Source organism: Fusarium subglutinans (assembly GCF_013396075.1).
Source record: "Fusarium subglutinans strain NRRL 66333 chromosome Unknown NRRL66333_c0000346, whole genome shotgun sequence".
In the NCBI taxonomy this organism is placed as follows: Eukaryota; Fungi; Ascomycota; class Sordariomycetes; order Hypocreales; family Nectriaceae; genus Fusarium; species Fusarium subglutinans.
In genome coordinates, this window is record NW_023502409.1 from 14315 (window position 1) to 30778 (window position 16464).

Here is a 16464-nt window from a genome sequence, read left to right on the forward strand (position 1 = left end):
GAGACATCCAGGACATGCATTGCTGTCACCCAATTTCATATTTTCTCTATATACATTGCCCTTTGATCATGCTCTTTCAAAGTGACTCTTCTGCGCTTAATAGTTCCCAATTGCGCTCAAAATGACACTGTTGTGTCATGGTTAAGGCAGACAGTCTTCCCGTGTTCATTCTTTTCTTCAAGGGAAAAAAAAGTTTCATCCAGTCCCTCATGTCACCCGACTCCTAGTACATTGGGTATTTGCCCGAGTTTTCATCGCATGTCATCATCATCGATACCGCGGAGGGAGGCTTCTTGGACAATGTGGCTAAATGCCGCCAAGTAGGTGTAGAGACATCCGCACATACGCAATGTTTTTGCCAAGTGCGAGGTGCCAAAGAACTTTCGCCCATAAACGCCAAGAGAGAAAAACACCATCTGTGGGGGAATATATGCATCGCCTTGCTTCTGTACCTCATTCAAAATGTCGGGCTGCAGCATGAGCGCCCACTCCTCACGTATGTCTCGTGTGCGTCCTCTTATTTGGCGTGCTTCTTGAAAGCAAGAAGATCTGCCAAGCTAGCCAATGGGCAGCCATGACGTAAAAAGTCATGAGCCAGGAGCTCATCAGCAGAGGCACGGCTCTTGACGTCCACGCACAGGCAGACAGACAAGAAAGCCTTCAGTTCTTTGCTCAGTTTCTCAGGCTTCTTGAGCCGAGGAGTTCCATTTGTTGCGATGAGGTAGAGAGCTTTGAGAGGTTCCTCGTTAAGATATGGCGGCTCAGACTCTATCATCTCAATCGCCATAATACCCAAAGACCAGATATCGACCTTGGGACCGTATTCCTTCTGCTTGACAACCTCGGGGGCCATCCAATAGGGGGTTCCCACCATAGTGGCTCGCTTGGACTTTGTCTCCGTGAGCTTGGCGCAGAAACCAAAATCGGCTACAGACATGTCAGCATCGTGGACTTGTTCATGTTGCTGGTGATCGGCTTACTGATTTTCACGTTTCCACGAGCGTCGAGTAGAACATTATCACTCTTGATATCACGGTGAATAATATTCTGCGAATGCAAGTGCTGCAATCCGCGGCAAGTCTATAGGTGTTAGTAATTACAGTATGAATGAGCCAATGGACATACCTCATGGCAAATAGTCGAGATTTGTTCCTCGGAGATGGACGGGTTGTTGTCAATCACGTCAGTGAGAGCACCTCCCTCCATGAATTCCATAACGACCCAGAGCTCTGCGTTGTTATTACGTAGGAAAGCGTCCAAGAAGTTAACAATGTTGCGGTGCCGGCTGTCTTTCATAACCATGATTTCGTTCACGATGAGCTCCTTCCTAGGTTGGTGGGCGAGGTCCATTTGTTTGATGGCAACCTGGGCCCGAGGGCCCTGGGCACGCAGAATATCGCGGGCAATGCCCACAGCTGTCTCCTTAATCTTAGCAACGTAGACAGACCCTGATGCACCCTGTCCGATCTTCTTCTGCTTGGAATAGGAAATGTTTGGGTCGTCCTTCGAAACGGCTTCCTTAAGTTTGGCCATAACCTCACTCTCGGACATAGTAGACATTCGGACATCCTGCTTACGCTCTGAAGGCGACGGCTTGGCAGTTAGAGCAGCTTCGGCGGCCTTAACGCCATCAGCTTGCTGCTGGGGTTGACTGGGCTTGGGTGCAACATTCAGGGGCTTGACGGGAGCTGGTAAGCGCGATGCTTGAGTCTGTTGCTGCGGCTGTCGAGGTTGTGAAGCCTGGTTTCCATTGGCATATCGAGGTGCGGCGTTGTCGGCGCGAGGAGTTCGCTGCGCCTGACTAGGATCCCTTAGAGTACTGGAGCTAGGCTGAGAGGCTAGAGGCGGTCGCTGAGAGCTGGTAGGAGGTGAAGGAGCAGGCCGCTGCGCCTGGAGGTTGCTCTGCTGTTGCGAGGCCTTTGGCGCGGGTGGAGCTGCTCGTGTTGGATTGTAGCGGTTGGGCTGGGAAGAAGGTGATGAGCTATAACCACCACCAATTTCCTGCTGGGCAAGCGGAACCTTGGTTTTGGGGAGAGAAGCGTTGTAGGCTTCAAGGTCGCGTCTGTTCTGCTCCTCGATTTCGCGCTCCCGCTGTCTCTGAGCCTCCAGCTGCTTCTTACGCTGCTCCTCTCTCAGAGCATCCTGGGAGACGTAATTAGGGGACATCTGTTGCATCTGCTGGCGCTGCTGATACTGTTGCTGCTGATCCTGCTGAGCAGGGCGCTCATCAGGGCGGGCAGGGCGACGTGGAGCATTGGGGTTGGGCTGGACAGGAGAAGGGTTGTAACCTGGGCGCTGAGAAGCGGCTGGCGGCGCAGGTCGAGGAGGCGCCACAGAAGCACCACTGCCATATCCCAGCTGTTTGTTGGCCTGGCTCTGGGCAGGAGGAGTTGGCGTCAAGCTGGGATATTGATTGGGATTCTCAGCCCTTTTGGCGAGATCGGTGTAAAAGTCCAAAACCTCGAAGACGGCTTGAGGGTTGCGCTCATAATCTTCTTTAGTGATGGCTGATGAGTTGAGGAGTTTCGACCACTCCGGTGGCAAACCAACGAATTCACCAGTCTTTGGATCAAAACCAACATGCACAGCGTGAGAAAAGTTAGTAGGGTTGCTGACTCCGCCCATACCTGGGCAAGCGCCGTAGATAAAGTCGATCCACTCATACAAGTCATCGTCACTCTTTACCTTGATTTGTAGGGTTTTGGTTTGACCGTCGTCATCGCCGGGGCTGTTGGACGAACCATCTGGTTTCCGCTTGATCTCGAAGATGGTACCGGCGGCTTCGACTCGTCCGACGTTGACTACATCCCTCAGATAAAGTGTGTACGAAACCTTACCACCCTCGGTCTTGTGAAAATCGAGCGACTCTTTGCGGAGAATTAGGTACTTCTGCTTCCAGGGTTGGATAAAATTCTTGCTCTCCTTGACCGACGCCCAACCCTCCTTCTTGACAGCGACTCCACCCAGACCATCGGTATTGTTGGACTGTTGGCGGGCGATCGGAAGCGAGATGGTTGAGCCGGTGTACGTCGAGGTTGCAGTACTTCGGATGGGGGAAATAGCCATGTTGGCCATGCTTCCTGGAAGGTTGGCATTGGGCGTTAGGTTCAAGCGCGGTCGATCGGTGGGAGGCCGAGGCGCAGGGCCCGGGTTCATGAACTGGCCGGACGAGTACATACTGCGAATCGTTAGTTGCTGAAGTTGAAAAGCAGTGTTATTCGTGCTGTTGGTTGCTGACAGGGAGGAACCCCCTCTTCAAGAGTGCCACTCCAGATTTCAAAAGTAGATCCCCGCAGCGTCAAGAAATATGAAAGAAAGATTGGCACGACATCAATCTATCAAGCTGAGATAATGGCTTTACGGGGCAGTATGCGTGTGCCACTCAAAGAAAGGAGAACTTTCACCAGGCCTCTTTGGCATGCGGCACGCGCCCGCATGTCACTGACCCAAGGGGAAGCAACGTACCTGTTTTGAGCCATCTTGAATTACTTGAACTGCGAAGCGCAGTAAGAATTACCTGATGGTGACTAGAAAGAATAAGACCTTTTGAAATCGATATACAAGTAGATTATATGGCGGGTCGTACGCTTGCTGGCTCCCAGATCTAATAGCGAGCGGTGGATGGGAGGTAACCAACTCAGGAGCGCTCACAGGGGTGGTTCTGGGCGGTCTGGTTTCGACAATGTTGGAGGGCACCCAAACAGAGATCAAACAAAGATTGATCTTGGGCACAGGAAAAGGCCTTCTCAGTAACCGGATGGAGAGGTCATGTATTCGAAAATCGTGTCGGGGCAGCGGTCAGGGTAAGACTGAGAGCAAAGGTAGGTAGACAAGGAAGCTCGTCAGTGACAAGCACGGGGGGTTAGGTAGGTAGGCAAGGTAGATTGGAGTGGAGGTGGGCGAGCGGGACTGTGCTGGGATAATGGATAACGCACGTAGCCGCAAAACGGAGAGGAAGACGGCGACGAGAAGCAAGTTCAACTTTGTTGGCAGCTGGTAGTGAAATACCAGAAGCCGCAAAAAGCACAGGCAAGTTCGACGTTATAAGGGAGCACAAGAAATACTGGATGGATAAGATACCTACATAGGTAAGAACGAAAAGCCAGGTGGGTTTGGGGGGGGGGGGGGGAGGACCACCTGCAGATAATGAGCAGGAGAAGGAGCAAACGAAGAAAGGTGGGGAAGGATGATTAAATGACCCCTAGTTCCCCAGTGCTGAGATATTCTCCCGTCCCAGAAGTGTCAGATGAAGAGTGACGGGGAAGTTCCAGTGGCGTTCCAGTTGCACCTGTCCGCAGCCAGCTCCTCGTTGTGACTTAGGTAGTAGGTATACCTATTTCATGGAATCGATGGTGGCGGGTAGTGTGTTCAGTGCCTCCACTGTCGCTAAATACTTACCTTACCTACTAAGGATACCTACCTACCTTGGCCCTGAGGGAGCAAGAAAACATCAGACCTTGATATAAGGTGTTAAAATAAACTCGGTAAAAGGTATACTAAGCTCAGCCGAAATTTTGAATTACATTAGCCAAGTCTTTTTGTCATTTAGGATCGAGGTCCTGCGTTTTTTCCCCCTCCCCCAGGCTGGGCTCCAATACTTCCTCAGGTAAGGCACCTAAGACTCCCGTCTAGTGGAACTTGGCCCCTGGATTCCGAATTGCCAATGCATGCCCGATGCTTCTTGAAGGTGAAAGGGTCCAATTACTTGCATTGGATAAGATGGTGAACCTGGGGGACTTTTCAACGTGCATGAGGTGAGGTTCTAATCGAGAGTCTCTCCATAATGACGCCTATGCACCAAGCACGATCGCACAGGCGGAGAAGTTCAGCTCACATTAATTAGCTTCAATTGCAGTTTGCTGAGAGCTAGGTACTCAGTAATTACGGAGTACATACCTAAACTTAAGGGATTGAAAAGATCCCATTGCCCCACCTGTCTTTGTGCTGATCATATGTATGTCCAACCCAATCTTGAGTCAATACTCGTACTCCGTACATCCATACAAGTACCTACGGCGGTCATGGCACGGGCCGCTGTTGGCCAAAGTGAAGTCTCCGGCTGCCCCATCTAGTACTGTATGTACGGAGAGCGGATAGTAGGTGATGAATGATCTCGACAATTGAGGTAGCTATCAGCTTGTAAGATATATCATATTATTCATAAAGACCAAAACTCCGGGTTAATTCATGATACATAACGATTGCCCCTCATCTCAGTCTTTATCAAGCTTCATTAGCGTTGTGAACACTGTTGGCTTGCTTGTCTCATGATTATTGGTGTCAAGGTCGCCTGTTGCGTTACAAGCGCGCCCATTTGCCACGCACCACCATTCCTCATCTAGCGGCCATCGACGTCTGGATCTTTGATGCTGTCAGATCCCTTGAGAAACTCTTTGGGGACCCCATAAAATGGTCCTGTCTAGGAAGTTCAGAAGGAACGCTTTAATCAGTTGTGGCTTTCATAGGTAGATAATACCTAAAGGTAGAAGATGAGACCGAAAGACTCCGTCTGCTAGGTCTATATCGTGTGTCATATACCAATCTCCGAAGCCCCCAGTCGCACAAGCTTACTGTATGATGATGATGGCCATGGATGCCAAGAACATGTCCTCAGACGTGGCGCAAAATAGCCGCCCGTGCTTGCTCAGAGCCTAGGCCCATACCAAATGACACTCCTCATGAAACAACCTCATCTGACTGCTCAGGTCTTTACTACCCATCACCGTCGATTATCAAGTCGCAGTAGTTGCGGTGCTTAACTCGATTACAGTATTAACATCATGTCATGTCTCCAGTAAAACCCCTTCTTGTGATTGATTGAACCCTGTCCAACTTCACAGTTGAAAATGAGAGATTATCATCCTTTTCCTCAGCAACCAAAGTCCGTCATTGTAACCCAATCTCAGCTTCTCCAGTTTTGAATTCAGGATCAAAATCAAATGCTGCAGTCTTTAAAACAAGCCAAGGGTGAATTCGTATACTCAGCCAGCAGCGACCTTGTCAAATACCAGTTGTTTCACAGCCTCATGACACTCATTACTGAGCCCTTCGGCTTAGTGTCGTGTTTTGTCTTGTGATTCATAGGCTCAACTTGACGAATTCCAATTGCTGCCTTGAGATTCACCATTTTGATAAATGTTCAGCCACTACAGCACATATATTACATTTCTTCTAACTTTTTCTACTCTATCGTTGAGCAACCTCAACCTCCTGGCCCTCAAACTTGGGGAGCTCATTCTCAATCTGAGACCAGGTCTTACTGCCATTCACTAGTGACTTGATAGCATCAATGATCTTTTCCTGCTCCGCTCGGACTTGGTTGGTGCTGTCACGATCTCGCAATGTAACAGTACCGTCTTGAACTGTCTGGAAATCGATGGTAATGCCGAGAGGAGTGCCGAGCTCATCGTTTCGGCTGTATCGCTTACCAATGCTGGCAGAAGAGTCGTCCACACGGCTGGAGATACCGGCACTGCGGAGACGTTGGGACAGCTGCTTGAGGAGAGGCTTGAACTGTGTGTTGGAGGAGAGGGGAACAAGCAAAACCTTGGTAGGGGCCACAGTGGGAGGGAAAGATAGAACCTTTTTAGTATTAGTATTTCATCATTCGTATTCAGAGGGGTTTGTTCTTACACCACGGGCTTCGTCGCCACCCTCAGTGCCACGAGTCCAGAAGCTGTGCTCCATCAAGGAGTAGAGAATACGGCCAATACCGAACGAGGGCTCGATAACATTGGGCACAAACTCGCGCGTGTTCTCAACCCTCTTGCGGAATTCGATGGCAATGGAGTCCTTGTTAACCTGGACCTTGCCGTCGCCAACACCAGCGACTTCGAGAGTGATGTTGCCATTGTCGCTCAACTCCTTGGCCAACTTTTCTCGTTGTTCTTGCGATGTAGCCAAGAGAGCAGTTTCGACAGTCTTGGCATCCTTCTTGAACTGGGGACCAAACTTCTTCCTCTCGATATCGATTTGCCACTCCTCAATGACAAGAGGAGTCTCGCGCTGCTCGCGGACAACCAGAGGAGCGCCAGTCTTTTTGGCGTGAACACTCAAGTCGTAGGCACTTCGGTCAGCACAGCCGACACACTCGATCCAACCGGAGCTGGTGAAAAGTTCAGCATCCCAGCAGTCGGTGGCATAATGAGCCATCTCGTTGGCCATGTGCTGGCGGAATCGCAGCTTGGTCAGATCCACGCCAATCTTTTCCAAAAACAAGTGAATTCGGGCAAGGAAGTAGCCCAGAGTCTCGTTGTCAACAAGACCATCCTTGACAGCCTGACCGATCTTGAGAGTTCTGGTCGTGGTCTTGCCACTCAGCTGTGTATCACGGTCAAGGAGGACAAGCTCAACATCTTCAACCTCATGGAATCGGTGGTGCTTCTTTCCACCCTCAGGATCGACGAAATGCTCAATCTCAGCCATAAGAAACTCACGCACTCGTAGAAGGCCGGCACGAGGAGAGATCTCGTTCCGGTATGACTTGCCAATAGAGGCAGAGGCGAAAGGCATCTGAGATTGGTTGAACTCGAGGAGCTTGGCAAAGTTCAGGAACTGGCCCTGGGCAGTCTCAGGGCGGAGGTAGCCAGGGTAGTTGCTGCTGGGACCAATGGAGGTTTGGAACATGAGGTTGAAGGAGACGGGCTCCGCGGGCTGGACACCGGTGGCGGGGTTTCTGAGATCGTACTTCTTGATGAGCTCGCCAAGCTCTGGGCCACCGTAGTTGTCGATTCTGGCGAGAACTTCCTCATACTCCTTGACGACGGCGTCATCAAGTCTCACAGCCTCAGTCTTTGCCTTTTTCTTCTTCTTCTTGGGATCCTCCTCCTTGTCCTCAACCTTCTGGCCACGGGCCTCCTTGTCGCCGTTTAGCCGGGCCTCGAGGATGGCCTCGACAAAGTGGTCGGCTCGAAGAATCTCGCCGTTCTTGGGATCCTTGCACATCCAGTCGGCAAACTTGTCGACATGGCCACTGGTCTTGAGGACCTCGTGAGGGGTCAAAACAGTGCAGTCAACCTCGAGCATATCCTCCTCAAGGATGAAATGTTTGCGCCAGATATCAATGACACCGGCCTGCAGTGCGCAACCAGGAGGGCCATAGTCGAACAAACCACCAACACCGCCGTAGATTTCGAAGGACGGGGTGTAAAACATGCGACGTCGGAGGATGGATTCGAGGACAGCCTTGTCAAGGGGCTGGCCCTTAAGAGTTGTCGCGGCGGAAGTCATCTTGTCCTTTTTGCTCTTTTGCGACGTTTGCAGTTGAAAAGCGTTGAGGGGTCGTGAGGTCGCAAAATTGTGGGAGTCTACGACAGTGCGGGGTGGTTTTGCCCAGGCCGCAAACCGGAACCTGGAACCAGAACGTGACAGACAAAGTTGCCTTGATAGAGGAAAAGCTGTTGAAAAGCTTTTCTTTACTGTTGTTAGCGATGAGGCTGGAGGTAGTGATGCGGGACGAATTGGCTTCATCCACCCTGATTGCACAAGTCGTCAAGTAGGGAGATAGAGGAGGGCGTGAGTCACAAAAGTCAACTTCCGTAGGTGGCCTAAAATGGCTGCTCTTAGGTCAGACCAGAGACTCGATGTCGCTGTTTGGTAGTACTAACCTACTGTAGGTAGGTACCTATGGATAGCTGTGGGTGGTGGGGGAATTTTGTGAGTTTCTCTGGCATCTGCTGGGCGCTGATTCGACAATTTAGCGGTTAGAGACCCTAAAGAGGGAGTTTTGCTATCGTGGTGTATCTACTGTACTAAACTTGCAGCAGTTTTGGGAGGATAAGTCTGGCTGACATCGTGTTCTTTGACCCCACCACATCCACGTACGTACCATTTCTACCATTCAAGGAGTAACGCCCTGATCGATTCGATACGTACGGATATTTCATATACAGATCCAGGTGGCAGTAATACCTTTTTAGGTTATTCTATCAGGCTAATATACTTAAATTAACAGAGGTTATTTATATAAGCTATTTTAATATATCTTTATTATGCTAAGCCTAACCTAGAAAAGGATTCTAGCTATAAGATAGAAATAGTAAAAATATTATATTAAAAATAGCTAAAATATCTTCGATCAGGGCGTAAGGTACTATTTGTCTCAGTACGTGCTGGGACACGGCTTGATCATGATAATCACGACGTTGGATGAATTTTGCATTGAAGTCTTTCCCCCCCCCCTTTTTTCCCCAATGAAATCAATTAAAATGATCGATCGCCTTGGTATACTGGATGAAGCGATTGACTCTGATAAGGATGCCAACCATGGTAACAAGTTGTGCTGCTCGTTGAGTTAGTACCTATCTGGTGATATACAAACCCCTTACAAGTCGTCTCAGTCTCCCAAGACGAACTCACAGATATCTCCTTATAGGGCGGCTTTTCCACGTTCATGTTCTCTATAAAAACAAATAAAAAAGGCGTCCGTCCAACTAAATTTTCGTCCCCATGTTGCGTGAATGGGAGGCGAAGTTACCTTAGTAGGTAGTAGGTAGTAGGTAGCACTGACTCAATCTTCAGTTAGATATGGTCCCCTCAGACTCATAAGCTCAGCTGTTGCATTGACGACGAGTGAGACAATGACTGAAGAAGCCTTGACTACCTACTTACCTACTACCTACCCAAGTACCTACCTCACGGCTCACGTACCTTAGTACCTAGGTAGGTAGGTAGGGTACTTCTCGCCCGTATGCAAGAACGAACAAATGATCGAAATGGCAATAATTGCCCTGGGATTGGAGGGCACAAGAGAGATCTCACTGTCGGGGGTGTTTACGTCGGTCCTTGAAACCTTAAGCAGCAATGACCAGCCCCGTCAACGTCTTGTCTCAATATATTTGAGTAAATGCATGATACGAATATTTCATAGGTTGAAATACCTAGGCAATTGTGAACAAAATGACCTTCAGCTTCTGTGGTGGTCCGATCTCAAGCTCGCCCCAGATTTTTAGCCGCCCCCGGCATCAGTTGCTCGGCAACCATATGTTTATACTAGCCGGTTTCTGACCCCAGCCAGCGACCTGACTGACCGCATCGGAACCGTTCAAAAAGGCAAACCTCGATCGTCTTTCTTCATCTCTTCGTTCGTCTTTCACTAACATCAACAGCCCATCCCGCCTTTGCTCTCAATAATGGCCACCCGTACAATAGAGGCACGCTTCGAGCGCATGTCCGTCAATGATGAAAATGATCCCCTAGGAGACGGCTCTAAGCTCTACAGCAAGACAAAGGTGCGTGTGTGTGTGTGTGTGTGTGTGTTTGCTGTGACCGCTCCCTCATCGTTTGGTCACTGACATTGTTAGACTATGGTCTCATCTACCACATCACAAAGTATACATGGAGCCTCTCGACCCAACCTCTTCAAAGTCGCTCTCCAGTCGCAAAGCAGCAATACTAACGCCGCTGTGATGCTGCCATCCCAGGCTGCTCAACGAAAAGTCAACAACCCGCCTCCATCTCCTACGAGAAAAGCACTTCCATCTTCCTCAAGGGCGTCGGATGAAGCTCAAGATGAACGAAAATCAGTCACACTGCCAGAGCAAATCAGCGTCCCTAAGCAGTTCCACCTTGGCATGTTCGAGATTGGTCGACCTCTGGGCAAGGGCAAGTTTGGGCGAGTGTACCTTGCTCGAGAGAGAACAACAGGCTTCATCTGCGCCCTTAAGGTCCTCCACAAGAATGAATTGCAAGCAGGCCGTGTTGAGAAGCAGGTACGCCGAGAGATCGAGATTCAAAGCAACCTGAGACACCCCAACATTCTTCAACTCTATGGCCACTTCCACGATAGCAAGCGAGTATTCTTGATTCTCGAATTTGCTGGCAAGGGTGAACTGTACAAACACCTCCGAAAAGAGAGCCGGTTCCCCGAGTGGAAGGCAGCCCAGTACATCGCCCAGATGGCATCGGCATTGCGCTACCTGCATCGAAAGCATGTCATTCATCGGGATATCAAGCCTGAAAACATCTTGGTTGGCATCCATGGTGAGATCAAAATCTCGGATTTCGGATGGAGTGTGCACGCTCCCAACAACCGAAGGAAGACCATGTGTGGTACTCTTGACTACCTCCCCCCTGAGATGATCAAGCCCGGTACCTCTGACAACTTTTACAACGAGAAGGTTGACCTGTGGAGTTTGGGTGTTCTGACGTATGAGTTCCTCGTGGGTGAAGCGCCCTTCGAGGATACGCCAGTGATGACTCAACGAAGGATTGCTCGTGCTGACATGTCGATTCCTTCCTGGGTCAGTCCCGAGGCTACTGACCTCATCAAGAAGGTATGCAGCTAGCCCCAAAGATTTCTGTATCGCCGTACTGACATGGATGAAGCTCTTAGTGTTGGACCCTGAGAAGCGAATTCCTCTTGAGCAGATTCAGCAACACCCCTGGATCATCAAGCACTGCGTCAAGGGTGAACGTGCTTCTAACCGCGAGAAGGGGCAATAATGATATAATGACAAATAACATGAATGGATAACGGGTTGAAAGGCGTTCATCGACAGTTGATTGACTGATTTTCCAATAATCAAGGACGGAACCTGGCCGTTTGCATCAGTTGGAGTACGGGATTTTCTTTTGTGGCGTCATTCCAACAATCATTAAAACGAATACAAGAATTGCTCCAGCATGTTGAAGGGTATCATTGATAGTATTGTGGTACACAGCAGAAAAGCATCATACATTTCATTGAAGGCGCCTCTCGCCCGTCTTAGATATCGTACACATTTCCATATAGAGGGCAGACTGCTAGCAATTATCGATAAACCTCATCGAATGGCCGCGTGTCGGCAAAGCAGGAATCCCAAACCTGGTTGACAACTTTGGTTGCTTGGATGTCGTCCTTGCACGTGGATCTGGCCGTGACGGAATCAATGGCTCGTCTGCGGACGCAATTTTGGAATTGCTGCGTCAGTCTCCAATTCCCTCGAACAAAAGCCTCTTTTGTCCATCTGCACTCGCCACTGAGCATTGAAGCTCGGATCTTGATATGAGTTAGCATCCTTGTTTGTAAGGGAATTAATTGGCATGTTTCCTTAACCCACCTCTGTGCATGCGGCGTGCTTCAAGTCCCTTTGGCCCATAAAGTCGACATTCTTCCATCGAACATAGTCCCAGGCATGCACCATCTCATGTGCAAGCGTATCCTCGAGATGCTTTCGGTTCTTGATGTGGTTGGCACATATGAGGATGCCATGATTGGGGCTAAAGCCACCAGATTGCCAGTTGACAGAGCCATCAGCCCTCAGGGAGGAGGGACAGCGACGGCAGTGAACATTGGAAGGGTCTATGCGTCCATTGAGGGCCTGAATCTTGTCGGACATGAAGCGGACGACGGGTGAATAGGTAAAGAGCCAGTCGCGGTCTCTCTCACAAGCTTTGCAGTCTTTGTCTTCCTCGATTTCGGTTGTGTACTCTCGGAAGAAGAATTTGCCCTCGGGTGTCATTTGGCCCGAGAGCATCTTGAAGTAGTTCATCCACCATGAGATCTCTGGAGAAAACCCTGTTTTTGCAGGGTCGTTCTTGATTTCTGCATTTGAAGCACTTGGCGTTCCAGCGGGGACACCTGAAGGAGGTGTAGAATCGGATGACATTCTGCAAAGGCGCGTGTATGTAATTCCCTATGTCAATTGAGTCCAAATTAGGTTGTTGTGGCTTCGGCGAGTGAATTCGGTATACGGCGTAAGACTTAGAATCTCAAGGTGATTGATCGATCTCTCATGACCTTGGCTTCTTCTCACAAGGCAGTGGAGGCTTTAATTTAGTTGGCCTTAGCTTGCCTTACCTTACCTTACCTCAGTACCTTACTTTTTAGCAGCCTCTCTCCTCTTTAGGTGCCTGTACCGTAAGGGTGAATTCTGCCACGCACCCGATAGCCCGATTCGGCCAGGCGGTGAAAGGGCTGATTGGACCAGTTTTCCGAACAAGGGACCCTATTCGTGCTGTTTTCCCGGGCGACATCGGGGTCTGGGGAATTCTTCAGCAAGGGCGCAGGAGCACAGTCCAATCAATTCGACTATCGCCCAACGTTTGCCCAGCTCCAGCTCCAAACATCCTGACACTCCCACTCACATCCCATCTCATACCAACCCATCCTACCTATCCTGTTCAACCCTCGGTTCCACACTCAGAGAGAGTGACAAGGGCGCATGAGAAAAATGACGAGTGAAAGCATGTTTCAATGTAAGCATTTCTCTCAATCCCTCTTCTCTTTGCTTCATCCGTTCGTCCTTCTTTTGATTTGTGTTGTGGAAGAAGAGTCAAGTCTGCCTGTCTTGTTGAACTTGTTTCATATACATATATATACACTACCTACCTACCTACCTACCTACCTACCTACCTACCTACCTACCTACCTACTTACCTACCTTGTATATATACGCCTCTTCACATGTGTACTGTATAAAGACACCCATGTGAAAGTGCCAGTCTTTCTTACAGGCGTTGCATCATACCCCAAAAGCGGCATTAAACTGACTTGTTTTCCTTTTTCTTAAACCTCGCAGTCATGAGAGGCAACGGGACAAAGTCTCTGACCATCGTCATCAAGCTTGGTGAGTTTACATTACGGCTCAACACCAAGCTTGACTCATCCCCCACTAACACTCGGCCTTCATCACAGGAACAAGCTCCATTGTCGATGAGAAGACTCACGAACCACTTCTTCCGATTCTGACTCTCATTGTTGATACGGCTGTGAAGCTTCGCAAAGATGGTCACAGGGTGGTCATTGTTTCGTCCGGCGCTATCGGTGTTGGTCTCCGGCGTATGGACGTGGAGAAGCGACCTAAGCATCTCGCACAGCTACAGGTTGGAACCGAATGTCTCTGTTGACCATATAAAATCAAGTGACTAACGTGAACGTCTACAGGCTCTTGCAGCGATCGGCCAATGCCGCCTCATGAGTCTCTGGGATAGTCTGTTCACCCACCTCAGGCAGCCGATTGCTCAGATCCTCCTTACACGAAACGATATTGCAGACGTGTGTACAGCTCTTCTGTCTTGAATCTTCAACAGTGAACTAAAAATATATGTTCCAGCGAACGAGATACTTTAACGCCCAAAACACCTTCCATGCCCTTTTGGAACAAGGCGTGATTCCCATTGTTAACGAAAACGACACTCTTGCCGTTTCTGAAATCAAGTTTGGCGACAATGATACTCTCTCTGCCATCACTGCCGCTATGATACATGCTGATATGCTGTTCTTGATGACGGATGTCGACTGTCTCTATGACAAGAACCCTAGAACCAACCCAGATGCTAAGCCTATCGAGGTGGTCGAAGACATTGCTGCACTACAAGCTGACGGTAAATTATATCTTCAATCGCGGGCTCATCTCACGGAAAACTAACTCTCAAGCAGTATCCAGTGCTGGTTCGTCCCTTGGAACAGGAGGCATGAGCACCAAGATTATTGCTGCTAGGCTGGGCACTTCCGCTGGAGTCACGACTGTCATTACGAGGTCTTCTAACCCAGGAAACGTTCTCAACATTGTGCAGTATCTACAGTCAATACAAAAAGGGAACACCCCTCCCAGTCCAGATGAGCGTGCTGAAGGCTTGTCACGATCGGCATCAGCTCTGACGCTCTCCAACTTGAATGGCGCCCCTTGGCCCCCCTTGCACACTCGCTTCATCCCCGCCAACGATCCTATCAGGGACCGTCACTTTTGGCTGCTTCACACTCCTCATCCTCACGGCACCCTCTACATCGACTCTGGCGCTTATAAGGCCCTTGTTGGCAAGGCGGGTCTGCTTCCAGTTGGCGTCATTGATGTCGAGGGTAACTTTGCCCAACAGGAGGTGGTGCGTCTCGTAGCAGTCAAGCGGCGATCAACCCCTGGGCCTGATGGCAAAATGTGGGAGGGCACTCCTGAAGAAGTCGGTCGAGCTCTGGTCAACTATGCCGCTGCTGAGATCGCGCGGATCAAGGGCAAGCAGAGCGTTGAGATTGAGAAGATTCTTGGCTATGCTGATAGTGAGTATGTCGCCCACCGACAGCATGTCGGTTTCTTCAAGAGAGACAGCAGGCCAGTGAGTCCAGCTCGAGAGATAAACAGTGCGGTAATGGAATAGGGAGATAAGAGAAGGGTTTCGAAAATGGGCAAAACGGGGCAAGCGAATACATTTCAACATATACAGCGCTTTGATGACGATGATATCTACCAATCTACCAAATAACCCAAGCATGATCGACTCGGCCACAATTTTCTTTCAACCCCCCCCTCACTCTCAACGCCAAAGAATGAATGATTAAAATAGCCCCAACGCCAGACGAAGCAAACCATACTGCGCTCTACCCCGTCGCAAACAAGTTGTCTTCGTCACGGAGGTACTCTCCACAGTCGGCCTGTCTGAAACAAGTGACACCGGTAGGATCTAATCTTCGGGCCTCAGCAGTGCTGCGGGCAGTGACACCAAATCCGAGCGGTGTATCGTTCATGCTGTAGACAACAACTCCCTGGTGTTCGGGGCAGTCCTCTGACCAGCGACCGACATGCGCCTTGACGATGTTGCTGCCGTATAGGAAGGGCATAGTTCCGTTTTCCTTGACCCAAATCTTGTAGCGGGCGTGCTCAGCGATGATGGGAAGGGCTGTGATGTGCAGGCGAAACTTGCCAGACTTTGTGAACTTGCCTGTGAAATTTGAAGGTTAGCTAGATAACCATGCGACATATATCCATGCAAAGACATACCAAGACAAGTCCCTAGGGAGAGAAGCTTATCACGCGCAATAGAGGTAGCCAGGTTGGCGATCGAGAGACGAACGTAAAAGACACGATCGCGAACGAGGCGGAAGACATAGCGATCAGGGTTGGGAGAGTCGTCGAGGGGTGCGATCAAGTTCTTGAGGGAGCCACCGGTGTAATTTGCCAGTTTCTCGAACAGAGTCTGGGTCTCCTTTTCTGTGAGAGGGCGCATTGTATCGTTAGGATATGGTGATTGATGGTGTTGTTGATGTTCAATGGCGGGATGGCTTGGCTTCGCAGAGGAAAAAAAGTTGTTGGAGCGGAACTGATAAGGATTCTTATCAGTCGGCGGCTGGAGGTACCTAACTACCTAAGGTAGAACGTAGGTTGAATTGGGTACCCTCCCTTGGTGCTTATTAACCTTAGTAGGCTGTTAGAAAATGACTACCTAGGTATGAAGATACCTAAATTTCATAACAGCGTTATTTAAATAGCAAGAGGAAAATATATATTAGCATATATGAGAAGTACGTCTCTTTATAGTAGTCTGGTAGTTGGTTTTATATTGGCTTCTCTTTAGATAGATCTTGAGCAATTTAGGTACCTATAAGGCTCTTCCCGTTTTTAAATAGGTTACTGGCTAGGCTAGTAGGTATTAGTAAGGTTACTAGGGGGTATAATAGGGTATTAATATATTAAATAGGATATTAGAATTAAATAAAGGTAATATTTCTATAAAGGGTTTATATAGTATTTAAAATTAATAAATTAATACTTT

At 49.3% G+C, this 16464-nt stretch overlaps 6 protein-coding genes across 6 annotated transcripts; 2 read left to right on the plus strand and 4 right to left on the minus strand.

Moving 5' to 3' along the window:
* Positions 1 to 517: 517 nt before the first annotated feature.
* On the minus strand, positions 518 to 3479 carry FSUBG_13466 (STE STE20 PAKA kinase; the record flags this gene model as incomplete). The annotated part of the gene is made up of 4 exons (XM_036678360.1): positions 518 to 927; positions 981 to 1080; positions 1126 to 3178; positions 3466 to 3479. 4 exons carry the CDS (start codon positions 3477 to 3479, stop codon positions 518 to 520), a joined length of 2577 nt encoding a protein of 858 aa, XP_036531065.1.
* Positions 3480 to 6186: 2707 nt separating this feature from the next.
* On the minus strand, positions 6187 to 8229 carry FSUBG_13467 (glycyl-tRNA synthetase; the record flags this gene model as incomplete). Its single annotated transcript, XM_036678361.1, has 2 exons — positions 6187 to 6582; positions 6634 to 8229. The coding sequence occupies 2 exons, from the start codon at positions 8227 to 8229 to the stop codon at positions 6187 to 6189; spliced, it is 1992 nt and encodes a 663-aa protein (XP_036531066.1).
* Positions 8230 to 10130: 1901 nt separating this feature from the next.
* On the plus strand, positions 10131 to 11442 carry FSUBG_13468 (AUR kinase; the record flags this gene model as incomplete). The annotated part of the gene is made up of 3 exons (XM_036678362.1): positions 10131 to 10229; positions 10302 to 11273; positions 11326 to 11442. 3 exons carry the CDS (start codon positions 10131 to 10133, stop codon positions 11440 to 11442), a joined length of 1188 nt encoding a protein of 395 aa, XP_036531067.1.
* A 307-nt stretch (positions 11443 to 11749) lies between these two features.
* FSUBG_13469 (mitochondrial inner membrane protease ATP23) lies at positions 11750 to 12587 on the minus strand (the record flags this gene model as incomplete). The annotated part of the gene is made up of 2 exons (XM_036678363.1): positions 11750 to 11977; positions 12039 to 12587. 2 exons carry the CDS (start codon positions 12585 to 12587, stop codon positions 11750 to 11752), a joined length of 777 nt encoding a protein of 258 aa, XP_036531068.1.
* Positions 12588 to 13501: 914 nt separating this feature from the next.
* Positions 13502 to 15072, plus strand: FSUBG_13470 (glutamate 5-kinase; the record flags this gene model as incomplete). Its single annotated transcript, XM_036678365.1, has 5 exons — positions 13502 to 13547; positions 13616 to 13803; positions 13865 to 13975; positions 14034 to 14304; positions 14360 to 15072. 5 exons carry the CDS (start codon positions 13502 to 13504, stop codon positions 15070 to 15072), a joined length of 1329 nt encoding a protein of 442 aa, XP_036531069.1.
* Positions 15073 to 15292: 220 nt separating this feature from the next.
* Positions 15293 to 15918, minus strand: FSUBG_13471 (60s ribosome subunit biogenesis nip7; the record flags this gene model as incomplete). Its single annotated transcript, XM_036678366.1, has 2 exons — positions 15293 to 15633; positions 15693 to 15918. 2 exons carry the CDS (start codon positions 15916 to 15918, stop codon positions 15293 to 15295), a joined length of 567 nt encoding a protein of 188 aa, XP_036531070.1.
* Between the last annotated feature and the right edge of the window lie 546 nt (positions 15919 to 16464).